The 17,726-nt window shown below is 41.2% G+C and overlaps 2 protein-coding genes across 3 annotated transcripts in view; one reads left to right on the plus strand and one right to left on the minus strand.

Annotated features, from left to right (window-relative positions):
• The window catches only part of arih1 (ariadne ubiquitin-conjugating enzyme E2 binding protein homolog 1 (Drosophila)), a 12,791-nt gene extending 10,729 nt beyond the window's left edge, over positions 1-2,062 (plus strand). Inside the window, exons 13-14 of the mRNA XM_085461899.1 lie at positions 1-77; positions 161-2,062. The exon at positions 1-77 is cut by the window's left edge and continues 36 nt beyond it. Coding sequence (XP_085318025.1) covers positions 1-77; positions 161-245 — 162 coding nt within the window. The 3' untranslated portion in view covers positions 246-2,062. The remainder of the gene's footprint in view (positions 78-160) is intronic.
• Positions 2,063-4,053: 1,991 nt separating this feature from the next.
• Positions 4,054-15,226, minus strand: prmt2ip (PRMT2 interacting protein). Of its 2 annotated transcripts, none has more exons than XM_085461897.1 (3): positions 14,784-15,226; positions 8,449-11,725; positions 4,054-6,242 (listed from the first exon to the last, which is right to left on the minus strand). In XM_085461897.1, the coding sequence occupies exons 2-3, from the start codon at positions 11,681-11,683 to the stop codon at positions 5,146-5,148; spliced, it is 4,332 nt and encodes a 1,443-aa protein (XP_085318023.1). In that variant the 5' UTR covers positions 11,684-11,725; positions 14,784-15,226; the 3' UTR covers positions 4,054-5,145. The 2 variants fall into 2 exon arrangements, with proteins under 2 accessions (XP_085318023.1, XP_085318022.1); XM_085461896.1 differs by having other exon boundaries at positions 14,779-15,226.
• Between the last annotated feature and the right edge of the window lie 2,500 nt (positions 15,227-17,726).

The raw sequence follows: 17,726 nt of genomic DNA on the forward strand, positions 1-17,726 counted from the left end.
CTGTCAGGCTACCTAGAGAGGGACATCTCCCAGGATTCCTTGCAGGACATCAAGCAAAAAGTACAAGACAAGTACAGGTCAGTGAAGGAAGAACTGTACTGGTGCATGCCATGGCTGACTTTGTGTGTTTTGGAGCTTAAAATTTGTCCTGTGTCTGTAGATACTGTGAGAGCAGGCGAAGAGTGCTGCTACAGCACGTGCATGAAGGCTATGAGAAGGACCTGTGGGAGTACATTGAGGATTGAGAACACGTCCCAATGCAACGGACTCTTGAGTATCTTGACAAACTAGAGCGCTGATGCAATTTAACAGGGCAGCACAGGCCTTCTGCCGCCTCTCCTTTGGCAAACCAACCACTTTTGCATCTTTTTTTTTCTGGATTTGTTTAACAAAATCTTCAAAGTAAATTATATTTAAATAAAGGGTAGAGTAATAAAAAAATGTGTACTACAGTATTGTTAGCAACAGAGTGGAGGGTTGAACAAGCAGAAGATCCATATTAAACAAATACATCCTTTTGGCTTGTATTGTAATACCTCCCCTGAACTTGTTTTCCTCATGTTTTTTTTTTTTTTTGTTGTTGTTTTTTGCTTGTGAATCTTTTACTCTGTTTTGATTTTGACTTTTGTTTTCCCATCAGTGTGAAAATGTTTTCAACACAGCTTTAATTGTCCTGGCCATGTCTGCAATATGTGGTAAAGATCCTTGTCTGAGTGGCTGAATGTTGATAGGCTGATTGCAAAGGGGCAAAGACATTTCAGGGGGGGAAAAAAAGGAAGAAAAAAAAACATAAAAAGAACAAAATAGCGAGTCTGTATTTTTCAATTTGTAAATAGTCCATATGCATGGAAGTTCAAGAGCAGGAGTGGCACGTGTTTGCATAATTTTCAAATATTTATTCTTTACCGTGCTTTTGCCATGTAGGTTGAGTCTGTCTACTCTCCACAGACTGTTGATGTTTGGAGGTCTTTGGCAATAAGATATTCGTCCTGTCATCTGCAGTCCCTTCAGAGCAGTCATAAGTTATACCTAACCAGTAACTCAACATGGAGACTGACAGAATTGGCTTTAGTTTCCAGGTAATCACATAAAGGACTCAGTGAAAGTGCACAGAGGAGCAGGATAAAGTTTTACAGGTCAGAGGTGAGGTAGAACGCACCGGCCCAGTGTCTCTCTATGCTAACCTTTTGTTGTACCCCCCTAGTTGTTTTTGGAGGTGTTTAACATTTAAGAACATTACTAATTATTTGCAAGAGCCAAACTGAGTGACATTCACTCCTTTTTTTTTTTTTTCTTTTTTTTTTTTTCTCTTTTCTCTCCCCCTCTTTCCTGACGTGGCTTGAGGTAGCTCAGCTTGCACCTTGAGAATTGAAAGAGGGTAATGGAATGTACTGACAGCGCGGCGTTGCACTGCTGCTAATTGGGCTCGATCACTGTCAAACAGGGTCAGGCATCTGCATCACTCTTGCAGGGAATATTGGAATGGAGGTGGTAGTGGCATCATCTCCATTCAGGAACTCTCTTGCCTTGCAGTGAGACTGAACATTGCTTTAATTGAGCTACACAGATGGACATGTGATCCTTAAGGAGCTGAGGGAGATGGGACAAACTTCTAAAGGTTGTAGGAGTGTTTTGTAAAGCTGTTATGCTTTTTCATTAAAGACTGCATTTTTTTTGTTGTGTTTTTTTTGTTTTTTTTTCCTCTCGCACGTGTGTTGAGGTTTTGGCATTGAAATGTCAGTTCCCCTCAAGATTTGCATTGCTCTATGCGGTGGTTGCTCTGGTTGTCAAGCTCTCTGCTTGTAAATGCTTGTTCATCTGTTCTCTGAAATATGGCAGTCTTCAGAAAGACTGACTGGAGGGGACGCGATTATACAGGCAGTGATACGAGTCTGAAGATGACACCAAAGTGTCAGCCATCACTGAAACACATCCTTTGCCCCAGTTTCAGATCTTTGGGGAATTCTTTCCCAAATGCTTCTTATGTGTTCAAACGCATTATTTTATCCTAGCAAATTATAAACTGTATTGTTTATTTGAATAAATGTCATGACAAATCTAATTTTTTGGAGTACTGTGTGAGTCATTAGAGTAGGTTTTCTCTCATCTTAATTACCTTAACATCCATGAGTCACTAATTCCCCCCCCCCCCCCCCCTTTTTTTTTTTTTTTTTTTTTTTTTTAAAGCAGTGTTGTGTTCTGCAGACCTTGCCAGAGTGTCTTCCAAAATGACATGGAATTAATTTGATAACTTTTAAATAATAATTTAAACTTTTTTTTAGTTTATTCAGAGTGTTATATAGCAATCAGGTGGTTTTGTTTTGTTTTTATGTCATTTTAATTCTCTCAAATCCCAAACTTATGATGACACAAGGTGAATGGATAAAAGATGGGCTGTTTTCTCCAAGCTGTCTTGCAGTAACACCAGCTGTAGCTTTGCTCATTAGGCTAATGTGCTCTCTAGGGTTTTCATTGTGTCTGCTAGTAGTTCATGAACATCTCAGCTTAACGGATGGAGTAACAGAAGCAGCTACTCACATTAAATTGACATCCAAAAGACTTTTAATAGTTTTATAAATATCTTCAATTTGCACTATTAAAGATGTCTTGGTAGTGTAAAAAATGTTTGGGGGTGGAGTTAGTTGTTTTACATGAAAATATTAAAGTGCAAAATGTTAGAAACATTTTTTTGTTTTTTTTGGGGGGGGGGCGATTTTATTTTTGCAGCACCACTCATTTAACTGTCTGAGGTGTTTTGAAAGTGTGTCATTATGAAGACTTCCACTGTTGTACTGTCACTGGTATAAACCAAGTCCATCCCTGGAATTGCATTTTTAAAATAAAGAGCATTTTTAACAGTATAGTGTGAATGTAAGAGTTACATTTTCAGCCACATGATGGGGACAAAGACACCAGTTCTGACAAACATGATTACTAATTGTGAGTTTCAACGTCAAATGCATGGTGTTAAAATGGAAGGTGTGACACAGAACGCATTATTTTTGACAGCTTATCCATATTTAGCACCAAACAATAACATTTGTCTCAAGGTACTTTGTACAAGTTAAAGATCCAACAGTAAGACATAGGAACCTTAACAATCAAACACCCCTTTTGAGCAAGCACTTGGAGATAGTGGGAAGGAAAAACTCCCTTTTAACAGGAAGAAACTCTGGGCAAAATCAGGCTTGGGAAAAAGCAGTCATCTGACACAACTGGTTGGGGGTGAGGGGAGGAAGAGAGGACCCAAAATTCATAACTAGTGATTAAATGAAAATGGTGTATAAGGACAGAGTTAAGAAGAAATGCTCAGTGTGTCATGGGAAGCCCCCAGCAACTTTAAGCCTATTGCAAAGTAACTAAGCGTTGAAATTGTTTTTAGCAAAAAGGGAAGTTTTAAGCCTAATCATAAAAGCAGAGAGGGTGTCTGTCACCTGAATCTGAATTGGGAGCTGATTCGACAGAAGAGGAGTTTGAAAACTTAAGGCTCTGCCTCCCATTCTACTCTGGAATATTTTAGGAACCACAAGTAAACCAGCAGTCTGAGAGCAAAATGCTCTGTTGGCATGATATAGTACTATGAGTTCTTTAAGATAAGATGCTGCTTGACCTTGTATGTGAGGAGGATTTTAAATTCAATTCTGGATTTACCGGGCGAGCCAATCAAGAGAAGCCAATATGGCAGAAATATGCACGCTCTCACTGCAGCATTTTGGATGAACTGAAGGCTTTTCATTGAGTTTTTAGGAGAGCCTGATAATAATGAATTATAATAGTCCAGCCTAGAAGTAATAAATACACAAACTAGCTTTTCAGCATCACTCTGGGTGTATGGTTGATTAATAAGCTGATGTGGAAGATTGCTTCCGCTCGTTCTCCTTGGCCTGTTCTTTGAGGATTCTAACAGTATGATTCAAACTAACATAATCATCCTGCTTTAATCAGGTTTCAATTCATTCGTTTAGGAACACATTATAGCTTTACAAGAAGTCTTAACATTGTTTTTTTCCCTTCTCTTGAATATTTAGAGTTGAGAAGTGACAAAACACGATGGTGAGACAAATGTTTTAATTCAGTCTGCAGAAGTAGGAAAATCATACAAAATGAAACCACGATTTGAGGTTCAGTCATAAGTTTCACACTGACTGTATACAGCACACTCGGCTTGTGTTTTTGAAACCTGAGCAGTTTCAACACAAAAACTACAAAGGGTTGAAAAATTAAAGGAGCTTCCTCTACTGAATGGACTGGACCAAGCTTCTCAAAGTTATTCAGTGTTTTGACTTTAGTGCTTTCACTCATTTTGTATTTTGCTGATGGTGGTTGAGGGAGCATCCAAGAGCGCATCCATAGGTGTCCAGCTGGTTACGTCAACCATAGTATATATTATTTACATCATTCTCATCAGCCACTCAGTGAAACCCTTGTTCCCTGTGTACAGGGGCACTGTCATCTTGAAAGAGACCATTTCCATCTGAACAGAAATGGGTAAAGGTGGCGGCTCAGAGCAACTTTGCATTGATTTGCAGTGTAAATTTGCGTCACTATAAGGGTCAAAGTTTTTCCATTTAATTCATCACCGGTCTTTACTTACAATAAGGCAACCACCATCATCAGGGTCAAGATTAGTTTTCTGCATTAATGCTATATGTGACTGGCACCGCATTACGGTACAGTAAGGTGCTTGAAAGTAATGCTCATTCAAACTACGCCAAGCCACTAATTTCCCTCTGCTGCACTGTTTCAAAAGAAAGGTCAGGATGACTTAAAAAAATACTCCACTGATGCTCGCAGTTTATAAAAGTAAAGGGGCACAGTGAGGCAGTGATTTCTTTCATGTCATCAAAATTTAATTTATTAAAATAAAGTTACCGCATAAATGATAAGAATGTAAAAAAAAATAATAATAATAATGAGCTAAACACTGAACATAGCCCATCACTAAAGAAAGCACAACTTTGTGCTTACATAACAGGCAATTTTAGGTGACTTCATTATTTTATATAAAAGAAGAAGTAGAAAAAAAAAAGAATCCAGTTCACCTTCATTCTCGAGGAACCTTTCGTAAGTGAGTTAAGAAAAAAAATGCTCAGCTGTCGTTGCGCTCACAGAGGTGTCATAGCATTGTGTGTACGTGCCTGGAAACTAGTCGTCAATTTTGAGCCAGCCTTTTTTATAGTCTATGAGAAGCTCGAGGTAGTACTTCCACTCTGGCTCGCTGTCATACCTGACCTCAAATATGGTCTTAAGGGGGTTGGGGTGAGCCTCGTGGATGCGCAGCACCTCCCCTCTGTACCACACCTCTGATTTGTCAACTTCCTCGTACAGGTGGCGGATCCTCTTTCCCACCAACTCGGGGTAGCAGAACCTCATGGCCCTCTGAGCCCTCTGCACAGCTGAACGCAGGACCCATCGCCTCCTGTGTTCGGCGCTGTGACAGGCAGACAAGTAGGGACAGTATTTGATCTTCAAAAGTGATCTATGTTTTCTTTTAGAAGAGCTGCCAAGGGGTCTTAAAGCATGAGAGAAGCTTCCTGTTCTCTCCCACCTGTGCTTTGTTTTGGGTGTCCTCCTGTGAACGTCAGCCTCACCGATCACACTCTCCCCGTCATCAGTCTGTGAGATGGAAGCATCAGCAGATGTCTCCGACTCTGACACTGCTTGGTATCGAGTTTTTTTTCTCTTTAGACCTTCACTAAGTATCTTCCTCAGTTTAACAATGACTCCTGAACAATTCTTAGAGTTTTCCTTAGATTTGACTGATGGTGAGGACTGACCAACGTGCCACCTGCTGGAAGATCCCTCAGTTTCTGCGTCACTCGGGAATGGGGATAGCTCGTCCAGTGTTAAAGGACACATCCATGAAATATATGGATTCTGCTCTGAAACCATATAATCAGTCCCTTTATTATCACTCTCCTGGGGCTCATGGGCACTGCAGTTTTTCTTTGCAGTTGTGTTGACAGTGCTTTCAGCTACAACCTTGTCCATATCCCCTCTCTCTTCCTCATCTGACAACCTGTTTTCTAGAAACGTACGCCTCGAACGGCTCTTTACTCTTCTTTTAGTTTTATTCCTGTTCAAATGCAATTGTGTTTCCTCATCCTCTGAACATCTCTGTGGTTGCAACTCTGAGTGCGAGGCTGCGGAGGCAGTGGTGTCAGAAAATACAGGAACCCTCCCGCTGTTAGACGCTTCAGAGCTTCCATCTTGTTCCCTGTGATCGGAGTCCATATCTAATCCTGCAACACAGGGAAAATGGCAAAAAGAGAGCTCAAAACAAATGCTGAAATATCGCAGATAAATATAGGATTCTGCTTCCTCACAAAGTGGGAAGATTAGAGGCAAAGGAATTTATGCAGTGATCAGGGAAACAGTTACAAGTGAGAAGCAAGTCAGAAACAGACTTTCAGGATTTCTGACAAGGAAATATAAAATACTTGGTTTCCTAAAGAGCTTATTTCACACCTAAACCTAAGGATTTCGGCTTTTGCACATCATGATCCTCCACCACGAAACACCCTTACAGCAAAGATGGCTATGAGAAGAGAAGGCTATGGGAATAAACACAAAGGCTGGGAAAAAGTCAGCTGCTGCGAGGGGTCACGGATAAAACAGCAGTGAGGCAAGAAGAGGGCAACAGAAATGTTCAGACACTAGAGTCAAGTGCTCCAAAACCATGTGAACCTATGTCAGCAGTGAACAGCAGTTCAATTAGGCCAAGTTCAGTAGGTTCAGGAAGCAAATACAATCGAAGCTGTTGACAGACAAAATAAAAGGCAACAATAATTTTTTTTTTTAAAAAGGACGACTCTATTGATATGCTATAATCTTTGTATTTTTAACTAACTACATAAAAACTCAAAATATTTAATTCAAATAAAGTTGATTAACTTAGTTAATGTATGTAACATTTTTTTCCCACCTATAATGAGAGAGCACTGTTATTATTTAGTATGTGCAACATTTCATGAATACTTGAATGTGATGACGATGAAGTCTGAAAGTATACACTAATCAGCCACAGCATTAAAACGACTGGGAAAGGGATTTAAGTTTGTATTAGTATTTGGATTTTTTTTTAACCCAGATATGTTAACCCAGTCTCAACACCTACCCTGCAATCTAGATAACCCACGTCCTGGTCCCAGAAACTGTAAGACACCCGGAGATGGAATGGGTCAGAACTGTTCAGGGAGCACCTGTTCGATATTTGGAACTTGGTTTTAAGGGTGTGTCTGATCAGTTTATATTTGTGACAAGATTGAAGCATTCTTATCAGAAATGCAGAGGGTGGCGAACACAGCCAGGCAGGTGAGGAAGGAAGAAGTTTTTTTTTTTCATGAGATTTGACTGGTGTTATACTATTGTCCTGTTCTTTGGACATTACACACTCATATTCTCAGAAACTGCCTAATGCAACTTGTATGCAGTGTAGATGTGGGTTAGTTAGAGATGGTACAACAAAGGATGAAGTCACCATCTTCTGAAAAGATCTCTGACCTAAAAAAAAAAAAAAAAAAAAAAGTGCCACACTTAATCCCTCTTGTGTGTAGCGGCCTCTCACTTCCTTCCCCTCATAATGTCATCCACCAGCCTGCCTTACGCCGTTTCAGCTACAGTGCTGTAAGTAGGCAACAAATTCATATGTCCCCAAGCAGCCCAGCTTAGCGCCTTTCCCCCTCAACCCACCCACAGTGTAATCATGCAGCTTCTTGTGATTTGTTACTGAAGGTTAGAAGAAAAAATTCCCGCTTTCTAAACCAGGAAAAAAGCAAAAGAGTAGTGAGATTGAGGGACAACAGGAAAAAAAAATACCTGGACTCTCTTTTGGACGTCAGATGAGGTTGATTCTGTAAAAAAATAAATGGATTTTATATTGAATAGTTCTTCTGTTTTGATTGGTTACTTACAAAAAGGGCCAATTAATGCAGAAAATATTCTTTGAAGGAAATATGATGCTTTATAATGATATCTAAAAGTTCAGTTCACATCGTGTACTGAAAGGGATCTCCTAGAATGCTATCAAAGTTATACTAAGGAAACAGGGATTTTCATAAAACCAAGCAAAATGAATCATCATAATTAATAATAAGAAATTACAAATCTTTTTACAAGTAGGAACATAGTTTGTGCTAATTACTGAGATGATATATTATATCTTATATGAATACTTTAGATTTTTTTGTTTCTTAGCTAATTCACATAAATAATAGCTTATATGTAGTATTAAATTACTTGTAAAATATTTTTAAAGCCATTGGCCTTATAGACATTTCTTCACACAGTTGTGTCCGGTGCTGCGGGGAAATTAGCACATGGAGGACTCACTGCAAAACCTGTGGGGGGGAGGGGGGTGGGGTGTTAATGGTTTAAAGGGCTACAGTGTTGTAACTGTAGCAACCATGGTGGTTTGTCTCGGTATGTCTGTGTTGAATGTACACTCACCCAGCTGTTTGCAGACGCAGACATAATACAGAAGGTTGACCGCGTCGGCATAGACGTCGGGCAGGTGTTTGAGGGACATCAGTCTCCTGAGTCTGGAGGAGCAGGCTCGTTTATGAAGCTGGATGAGGATCTTCTCTTCAGAGAGCGTGGTGGGTCGCAGCTCGACTTTGTGCTCCTGCAGGACCTGGTCAATGAAGCTGCCGTGGACCATAGGAAACAGCTGCTCCTTGACCACCAGCATGGGGAGAAACACTGCTCCCGTCCGCATGACGTGCGGAAAAGGACAGCGTTCCTGGATCGAGTACTCTCTTAACCTGTCGAGGACCGTGTCAAGTGCCGATTTCATCTCCTCGTTGAGCCAAGCCTCTCTGGCTTTTACCCCCAGCAGGCAGGAAACTTTCTGGACTTTGGTCACGTGAGACACCGATTCGGTTATTTTCAGTTGGGACAACCACTTTTTAAGGTCCTGCTCTGAAGAAGTCGACACAGATTTGGACACAAGCTTACAGAATGACTGGTGCAGCTCAAGGAAATGCTTGCGGACGGGCGTTTGGATATCTTGGTTTGGTATGAACTCAGCTGCTGGCTGTGCAGTCGGCTTCTGTGGTGGTGGAACAGGGAAATAATTCTTGCCGTTAGGGATAATAATCTTATAGGTGGAAAGTTTAAGACACTGAGGGGGAATGTTTTTGAAATTTAGTTTGCTCCCAGGCAGTGGAGTCGTGGGTTTGGGGGGAAGGATGAGCTCCTCTTTGTGTTGTGTTGCTTTTGTGTCACCTTCAGAAGTCGTGTTTGTCTGTGCAGTCATCTCAGCAGGTTTGGACTCATCTGAAGTCTTATTTTCAGCTGCTCTAGATGGCTTAGTTTCATGTTCTTCAGGTTCAATTGTCTTTTTTAAGAAAATAGGTCCATCATCAGGTGAAGCAGTCTCTGTGGGCTCTTTTTTGACTTCCATTTTGCTGCTGTGGTTGGGACAAATGCTGTCATCTGTAGAGCTGCTGATATCTGATTTATCTAGGTTTTCTACTTTAATATTTTTGGGTTCAACAGCTTCTGCAGCACTTTTCTCTTTTGAAGTATTAGTGCGAGTTTCTTTAAAAACTAGACACACAACAGGCTCCTGTTTAGCTTGATCTTGTTTTTTTTCTTTGTCTGGCTTGGATTTAACTTCATGCTGCTCAGAGGACTGACAGGCTTTCCCTGATGCTCCAGCTCCAGAGATCCCTCCCGAGGTCTGCAGATATCCTTGGTAAGGTGCCAAACTGAAAACAGTGTCAATAACTGGCATAGGGGGAGAGTCATTCTTATTTCCTTCTCGGATAATCTCCGTTTTCAACTTTTGTCTCTTCCTGGTCCATTCCACTTCATATAAATCCTTATCCTCCTCTTTTATTTTGACAGGTGAAGATGAATGGGAAATGCTCCTCTTTAGACACTGTTTATTAACAGCGGTTTCTGGACTGGACACAGAGCTTTTATGTTTGCTTCTTGTTTCGACAGCAGGAGAATCGATACTTTTGTGGACATTTGCACTCTTAGGCACGTCTGTGTGGATCCGATTTGAACTCCGATTCGGTGACTGAGGTCGCCACACGGCTGGGGAAACTGGAACGTTTTTTGGCTGAGTCGGGCAAGGGACTTGAGATTCACAGGAGGAATAGTCCACTGCTCTGTCCACATTCAAGCCAAGTGGTGGAAGGATGGGTGAGTCCATATGCAGGCGGTTGAGAGGGGGGAAGAATCCTCTCATTTCTATAACTGATGGTGAGACACCTGGCTTGCTCACACGTCTGGCAGGGCTGGTTTGAGTCACAGGTAGGAACGGTGAGGAAATGGGTAGGTGGTCAACATGAAGGCCGGGGTGCTTGGGTTTGTCCTTTTGTAAACTGCTGGCGGACACCATGGGGTGATCCATATGTTGGCTGGATGGCGAAACATTTTTGTGGCTAGGATGAAAAGTAGGTGATGCATGTTGCCTTTTTAGGGGGGCTCTGATTTGGCTTGGATTTAAATGAAGTCTTGGAACAGCATAGCATGGATAGTTCAAACCCCGCATAAAAGAATGATTTGGCAACATTTCAGTGCTAGACAAAGGCAAAGGAATTTCAGCATGAAGCGACTGAGGCACTATGTAATGCTCCCGAGGGTTTGAGCTTGTGTGTTTATGAATAACAGCAACATCTTCTCTCTGCTTACTGCCACTATCTTTACACTGGGTTCTGTTTTCTACCTCCACATTTGCCTGGGGGTAGTAAAACACTTGGTGCTGCGCTAGTTGGCCATATTTGGACATGGGAGAACGTTCCTGATAAACCTCTGAGGTCATATGCTCATATGTAGGGTGGGAGGGGTAAAGGCTGGGGTAGCCTCTGGGGGAAGTCTGTAAAGGCTGGCTATGCTCACTTAAAGAACCAAACAGTGGACGAGTTGAGGTGCAGGGGTAACTGCTGTAGTGCGGTTCAATCACAGCAGGCAAAGTTCTTCCTCTAACAGGGCTGTATGAGTCCACAGTCAGCCTCTTCAGTGTATCTGTGCTGTGTTCAAACTGTAAGACTCTCTGTTGAAGCCCCATTTCTTGTCCTTTCCTTTCAACAGATGGTTTTTCAGCGTAGTGAGCATCAGTTTGCATCCAGTCACGCTCATATACAGTGTTTGGTATCCTTGGAGAGCTATGTTCCACACTGTAGCGTTGTCCTAACATGCAACCCAGTTCATTACAGCAGGGATTATGTCCGTAAACCGGCCTGGGAATCGCTAAGTAAACAGAGTTTTCAGATGGGGGTGATGAAGTCTCACCTCCAGTTTTTTGTTTTCTAATAGGCAACGACGCTGCAACTGTAGGACTGCTAATCTCAGGACTTTTCTTGTACCTCATAAAGCCCTGTTTTACCGGGGTGTGACGCGTAGCAGAAGACTGAGTTTCCTCTGAAGAATTGCTGTCGTGTCTGTAAATCAGATGGTTTCCCTCCATGCCAGAGAGGTGACTCATAGTACTCCGGTCGTTCAGCAGAGATGTCTTTGAGTTCCTCCAAGGAGAAGTGAATCCCGCTCCCTCTTTTCCTCTCGGGTCATAAGCAAAGAAGGCCCCATGGCACGGCAGCGCCTGCTTGCCCAGGAAACCAGACATATTTTGCGGTTTTGACAGTCCTGCAGATGCTATCGTCCGGTCAAATAATGGCATCTTGGCTCGTAACACTGCATCAGTGAGGGTTTGCATTGACTGGTTGCTCATCATGTAGTAGCCTTGTTATGATGATTCATCAATAATGCTCCGGACCTGCCAAAAAAACAAAAACAATTAGATTGTGGCATTTCTCACTGAAAAACTATCAAAAGTTTGTTTAACACTGGAATCAATCCGACTATGTTGACATCAGATATAGCAGTGAAGTGTGTTACGGAAAGATAAATGCTTAGTAGCAGAATCATGAGATAAGAACTGAAGTGACTTTAAAAAAAAAAATTTGAGGTTTATCTCACATATCACACTCACGCACATAAATGGTGGAATAAGAGTCCTGCATGTGAAAAATAAGTTACTATCTGAGGAATGTGTGGGGATCACGTGGAAGAGAAAATCCCCACCCAGGCCAGACGGCCTCAGACCATCACCACACAGGTCACTGGTGTAAATAAACACAAAGAGTCTTCAGGGTTTATTGTAAAAAGGCTTCAGTAATTCATATGCGAGCACAACATGTAGATACTTAATAATCTTTGGTGTACATTCATCGCTATTTCATCACGTCTTCCTACTGCAGCCCTAAACATAGTTTCCATGCCACTCCTTCACATTACACATAATTGCATAACCACATAAAATCACAGTTTTAAGACAAATAATAACTGGACCAAATTATTTGTAAGTCATTCCTTTTGACCTTGTAAAGTAAAAAAAGCGCACACGGCTAATAAATGGTTCCTACAATGAGTTACAATTTAATTCTTGTACAAGGAGAAATCTCAGGTTTGAGAAAGGTTTTCCACAAACTGCCAAAGAGATAGTTGACACATGATGCGCCAAACCGACTGGCTCTCCCTGTACCACCTCCACTCCAACTGTTACTTGTGGTAACATAATATCCAGGTGTGACCGAGAGCAGTCTCAACTTCAAGGCCATCTGTAAAAATGAGAACTACACTGTAGCACAACTGTTGTCATTTCTGTGAGTCACATATAATGTGTTATGGTTTTACCATGGCTTACTTCAAATGTCAATGTGTCACTGTGATTGTATCAAAAAGGCTAGGCTCGCTTTTGTCGAAGTAGGACTTATCGCCTGATCTGGCATGCACTTCTCATCTCGTGTTTACATTCTCAGACAAAACAAGTGGAGTTGTTGCTGTTCTGCATTTTATTACCACAGCCCTCTGGTCATACCGTAGGTACTTCTTTGTTATACTTCTTCAGTGCTGTTTTGCATCTGACTCCCATTTATGGGAATTTGCTGATTAGCTTTTAATGACTAAAAACTCTTTTTGGTAACGCCTGACACTGAAACTGGTCAGCTAACAGTTCCTCCTATCAGCTTTTTTAAATGAAAGTTAAGAGTAACATCCAAACAAGACTTTGGGGCTCAGCAGGTAAATGAACAGTGAAAAATGATCTGCAATGACAGATGTGTAATCCACAAAGTGATAAACACTAGCCACAGTGACCATAGTGCAGTATCAGAATCCCCCCCCCCCCACACACACACACATACCTTTTTTTTCCTAAGAAAAAAGTATTTTTGCACATTCTTGATATTTTCACTTCACTCTCTTTTAGTAAGTGTAAAGCTGAGCGTAAGAAGTACAGCACATTTTCACCAAGGAAGGTTCTGCAAGTGTAAAAATTGGAAAGCAGAACAGAAAGCCCGCCTCCAGTTTGGAAGTAAATGATTGAGAGTTTGTTTTTTGTTTTGTTTCTTTGGGTGGGGGGGTTTGTTTAAATGTGGAATACAAAACCTTCACTTGAGTAAAATGCTAGATGCATCCCATCCCATTTTTAAGATACAGACATAACAGATAACAGATACATAGCAACGTGTGGATCGCAACGCAGTCTGGCTTCTTGGAGCAGATGAAAAGAAGATAACGTCGTCACGTGATCTGCCATGCAAGCATTTGCAGGCACCGATGAGGTCATAGAGGAGATAAATTATAAATTATACCAAGGTTTATTTGCACTCGCTTGCCGACTACGCGTGGAAATTTGGCTCAACAGTTAAAGTGTAGAGGTTTAGCAAATACAACATCTGCCAGCACAATCTGTAAATGCAAAAAAAATGATAAGACGTTCTGAGAATAACTGAAACTCTTGGTGAGGTTTAGAGAAGTAAACGACTTTTTTTTTTTTCTTTAATCCCACACAGTGACCCTCTCCAGTCTAATGACAGCACAGCACTGAGATCTTATCTTCTCATCCTGTTGACACCTTTCACACAAGTGGTGTGACGGCTTATCTGTATATGGCGAGGAGAAACGCGGTTTATGTGCATGGAGGAAACTGCGCAGAGCTGTTTTCAACGGACTAAAAACCGCACTCTAAAATTTGTGTCTGCCTGTGTGCATGCGCCTTTGTGTGTCCTCCCACTCCCATGATCTGTAGGGCAAGGGTGATGGAGAGCGTAACTTTCGAAAACAAAACGCCCGTGGCTTAAAACCACGCGAGAGAAGAGTGAAAAGGTAAAAGCTTACTTCAGTCCAGTCTAGCAATCATTAATCATTTATCTGATCACCAATTAGTCTCTCGGGTTAGGATATGTTGAAAGATCTCCGCAAGTTGGTGTGACATAAAAAAAAAATCAATTTCCTCCAATATGTCTTAGACTTAACCAATGAAAGCGGCTCACGTCCAAACATTAAAAAACGGAACTTGAACGAGGAGAAAAAAAAAGTTTCTTCTCAGCTTCTCTTGACATCCTCGTGAGCTGTAGCTTACGATGCACATATATTTGCTTCTCAGCCAAAATGTGAAAGTACGAGACCTGCCGAGAAGAGCAGCCTGCCAAATTTAATAGGACGCAAATAATATGAAAATAAGACGGATGTAAGAGCTTGACTTTCGCTCACAGAGCGAGTCATTTCCATACAGCCGCGAAAGCCTCGTAAACCACGGCAAAACTAAAACCAAACTAAGTTCCAAACACACACACACGCACGCACACACACACACAAAATCAGAGGATGCATAAATCGATCTCGACTGTATGAAATAGTTCCACCTTCTTTGACGCACTCTGACAGCTTTACTAAAAGGTTCACCGGTCCCGCTTTTCTGACTTTACGCACTTCTGCATCACAATCAGTCGTCAGTTACTTTAAACTGCGAACAACTCTCCTTACCTCACCCGTGTAATCAATGATTTCCACAAAGACTCCATGAAACTTCTAAGAAAAGAGTGGGCAAATCTCTCCGCCGCCCGTGGAGTGGATCAGTCCAGATGCGTCAATCCCACCAAATGAAGCGACAGCACAGCCTACTAAAAAAAACTGCTGCGCTGCTGGCCCGAAGTCCACGAGGCTTTTAGAGAAGTTAACAAACTGAAGAAAAGACAAAAGGAAGGAGGATGGTCTTTGATCAATAGGCGGAGTCACACCCTCCCTCTATCCACGGCTTGTTTTCTTCACATGTCATGTTTTCTCGCTTTCAGTGACTTTTTGTCCGGCTGCCAACTGTCTGCTGCTACCGCCGAAATTAATTTAAGAGTCGGGGTTTTTTGCCCCTTTTCACTCCCTGTCAGATAACACACGTTTGTCAGGTTGACTCTTTCTCACCTTCGCGCCTTTGCCCGGTTCCCATGCCTGAGTGTCAGAATCGGACAAGCCAGTCTCGGAGCAATAAAGGAAATCACGTGTTTATAATTCCCCGTTCTTTATCTTTGTGTTGACTTGTATGCAAGTCATTATCCCACAGCACCTCTACGGTTACGTGAACTAGTCACTGCATACTCAACCGTGTAGTGGCACAGAAGACGCCTAAGGTTGGGAACATACACATTTAAATATATCTGCAACAATAAAACTGGTTTAAAGACATCCCACTGATGTCAAAATAAACTGTTCTCCGATTAGACTTATTATGGCAGGATGCATGTATTCTCAGAAATTAAAATAAATATATGACTTGACACAAAGAGAATCCAATATATGTAAATAGCTGCACCTAAAAGAAGCGTTTATGGCAGAGGATTGCATGTGTCGATCTCATCCTAATAAAGTTAATGGTTTACTATAATTGACCAAAGTTAAATTCAGGTCAGCCATTACCCCGGGCAGACTTTTTTTTTTAAATTTCTTGTCATTACTCATGACTGGCATTTCACCTTTCAATCTAATCAAATGTTTTATAATATAATAAATTTCTATTATATATTGCACACCCAAATTCTTACACTCTCCACTGACTTGACATCTGGATGAGTACATGTCTTGTTGCACTTGCATCATGTCCCCCCTCACCTGTGAGCCACAGTCTAATTTATGTGTCCCATGGGGGTGCCACAGTTTAGTCTAGACAAGTTGGTTGCTTCCACAAGTCCAAGGGGGGTTTCACAGGTACAAAGATGCTCATCAAGGAGCATCTTTATACCTGATGTGAGGAATGATTCACCCCCATGGATAATTCCTCAGATCTTCCCATTTCCTGTTACTATGGCATTACAGCTCTGGGGTAACCAACACAAGCCATCAAGGCAACTCACACATCATCCAACATACAAGGCAACAAAAAAGGGAATATTAAACATATACAGTACATAGCTTTGAGACATGTGATAGACATGTAAAGCTAGACATGACAAGCATGTTTATAAGTAGGTCAGAAATAACTTAGACACTTTTAGAACAACTGCTGGGAGCCAAGTCTGTAAATGATTGCACAGGATGAAAAGATACTGATTGATTTGATCATGTTTTTATTTAAAGAGGCCCAAACGGCTGCCCCTTTATAACGGATAGCTCCGCACAAATTAACTCGCAATGGAATCTGCAGTTTTGCATTTGTAGTGGGCATTTCCCTGTGTGAGACCTCCCTGTTTTAAATATGCATACATATACAGATATGAATGTTTTAAGATAGAGAATTTCAGTGAAGGCTTTACCAACATGGGTCACATTTTCATTACAAAAGGGTTGTATCCCAGATGAAAGAAGGCATACAAAGAAAGCAATAAATGCACCAGCCGTGCGTGGTTGACTCAAATCCAGAAGCGTGTGGGAAATGCTGACTAATTCTTAACTAGTCCAAGTCAGATTATATACACAGATTACAGCCTTTCCAGGTTTGTGGTCTGTAAGAGAGCTTTTAGAGTAAATTCTAAAGCCACCACACACTGTGATTGACATAAGATGTACATCTATAAATTTATCTGTGTGTAAAGTGTAGGAAAGTGTGCATAAATAATACAAAATATTATTTATGCACATAAAACACACTCCTGAGTGAATGTGCATGGTGTTTACCACTTTTAAGCATCTCAGAGTGGGTAAAGCAAGCTGTGGTGACACAGGGAGCAGAGCAGGTGATCTCTCAGGATGCAGTTTCTGATGAAACACGCTTAAACATTCCCAGAGGTCACAAACACACACTGAGCCTAGAGACTGCTTGGGTTGCATCAGACACTCGTGTCAGATGTGTTAGTGAAAGTGCATACATATTGACACACAGCCTCACCCTATACTGTGTTGACAGGAAATTTGTTGCAGGAGTCATATGATGTTCAAATGATATTTTTTCTCCTAATGAGACAGTTAACCTGTATAATTCTGATACATCACAGCAAAGACAACACTCAGCTTTCAGTAGACAACTACAAAAATGAATCCACATTTTAATAGCTATAGTAACAGGATTAAAGTAACTGAAGTTATGATTGTGTCTACAGTTAATATAACTGTGGTAAAGTTAAATGTTTAAGGTTATGCTTAAACATGTCCCACATATACACTCCCAGCAAGAAATAAATATGGCTTAGGTACATTGGACCTTTTAAACTCAATGAACTGCAAATGTATTTTTACAGCCCCAGGACATTTTAAAATCTCACTATCTGATGTTTTGAAATCGCTCCCGTTTCTGATCCTTCTGGTTTTAAGATTTGCGGACTTGTTATTCTTGCATGCTAGTTTGTCTACTTTTGTCTCGTGTTTGTAGATGTCCATCTGAATAAATATGGCTGCTATTATATGAAGGGAAGTACTGATTCATTTTAAAAGGTTTGAGCTTGCTTTGAACTAAAATTGTACTAATACCAGTTAGTTGACTAATCTTTTAAGTAACTGATACAGCTAGG

The sequence above is a fragment of the Copadichromis virginalis genome, linkage group LG7 (assembly GCF_057382275.1).
Source record: "Copadichromis virginalis isolate Kocher_CV1m ecotype Utaka linkage group LG7, C_Virginalis_male_GT1.1, whole genome shotgun sequence".
NCBI lineage: Eukaryota > Metazoa > Chordata > Actinopteri > Cichliformes > Cichlidae > Copadichromis > Copadichromis virginalis.

What these genes read in the sequence shown, in the direction of transcription:
- prmt2ip (XM_085461897.1), bottom strand. Translation starts at nt 11,683, where the DNA reads ATGATGAGCAACCAGTCAATGCAAACCCTCACTGATGCAGTGTTACGA. An exon ending in CTGCGTCTGCAAACAGCTGG is followed by an intron (nt 6,243 to 8,448) that starts GTGAGTGTACAT and finishes CCTGTGTTGCAG; the next exon opens with GATTAGATATGGACTCCGAT.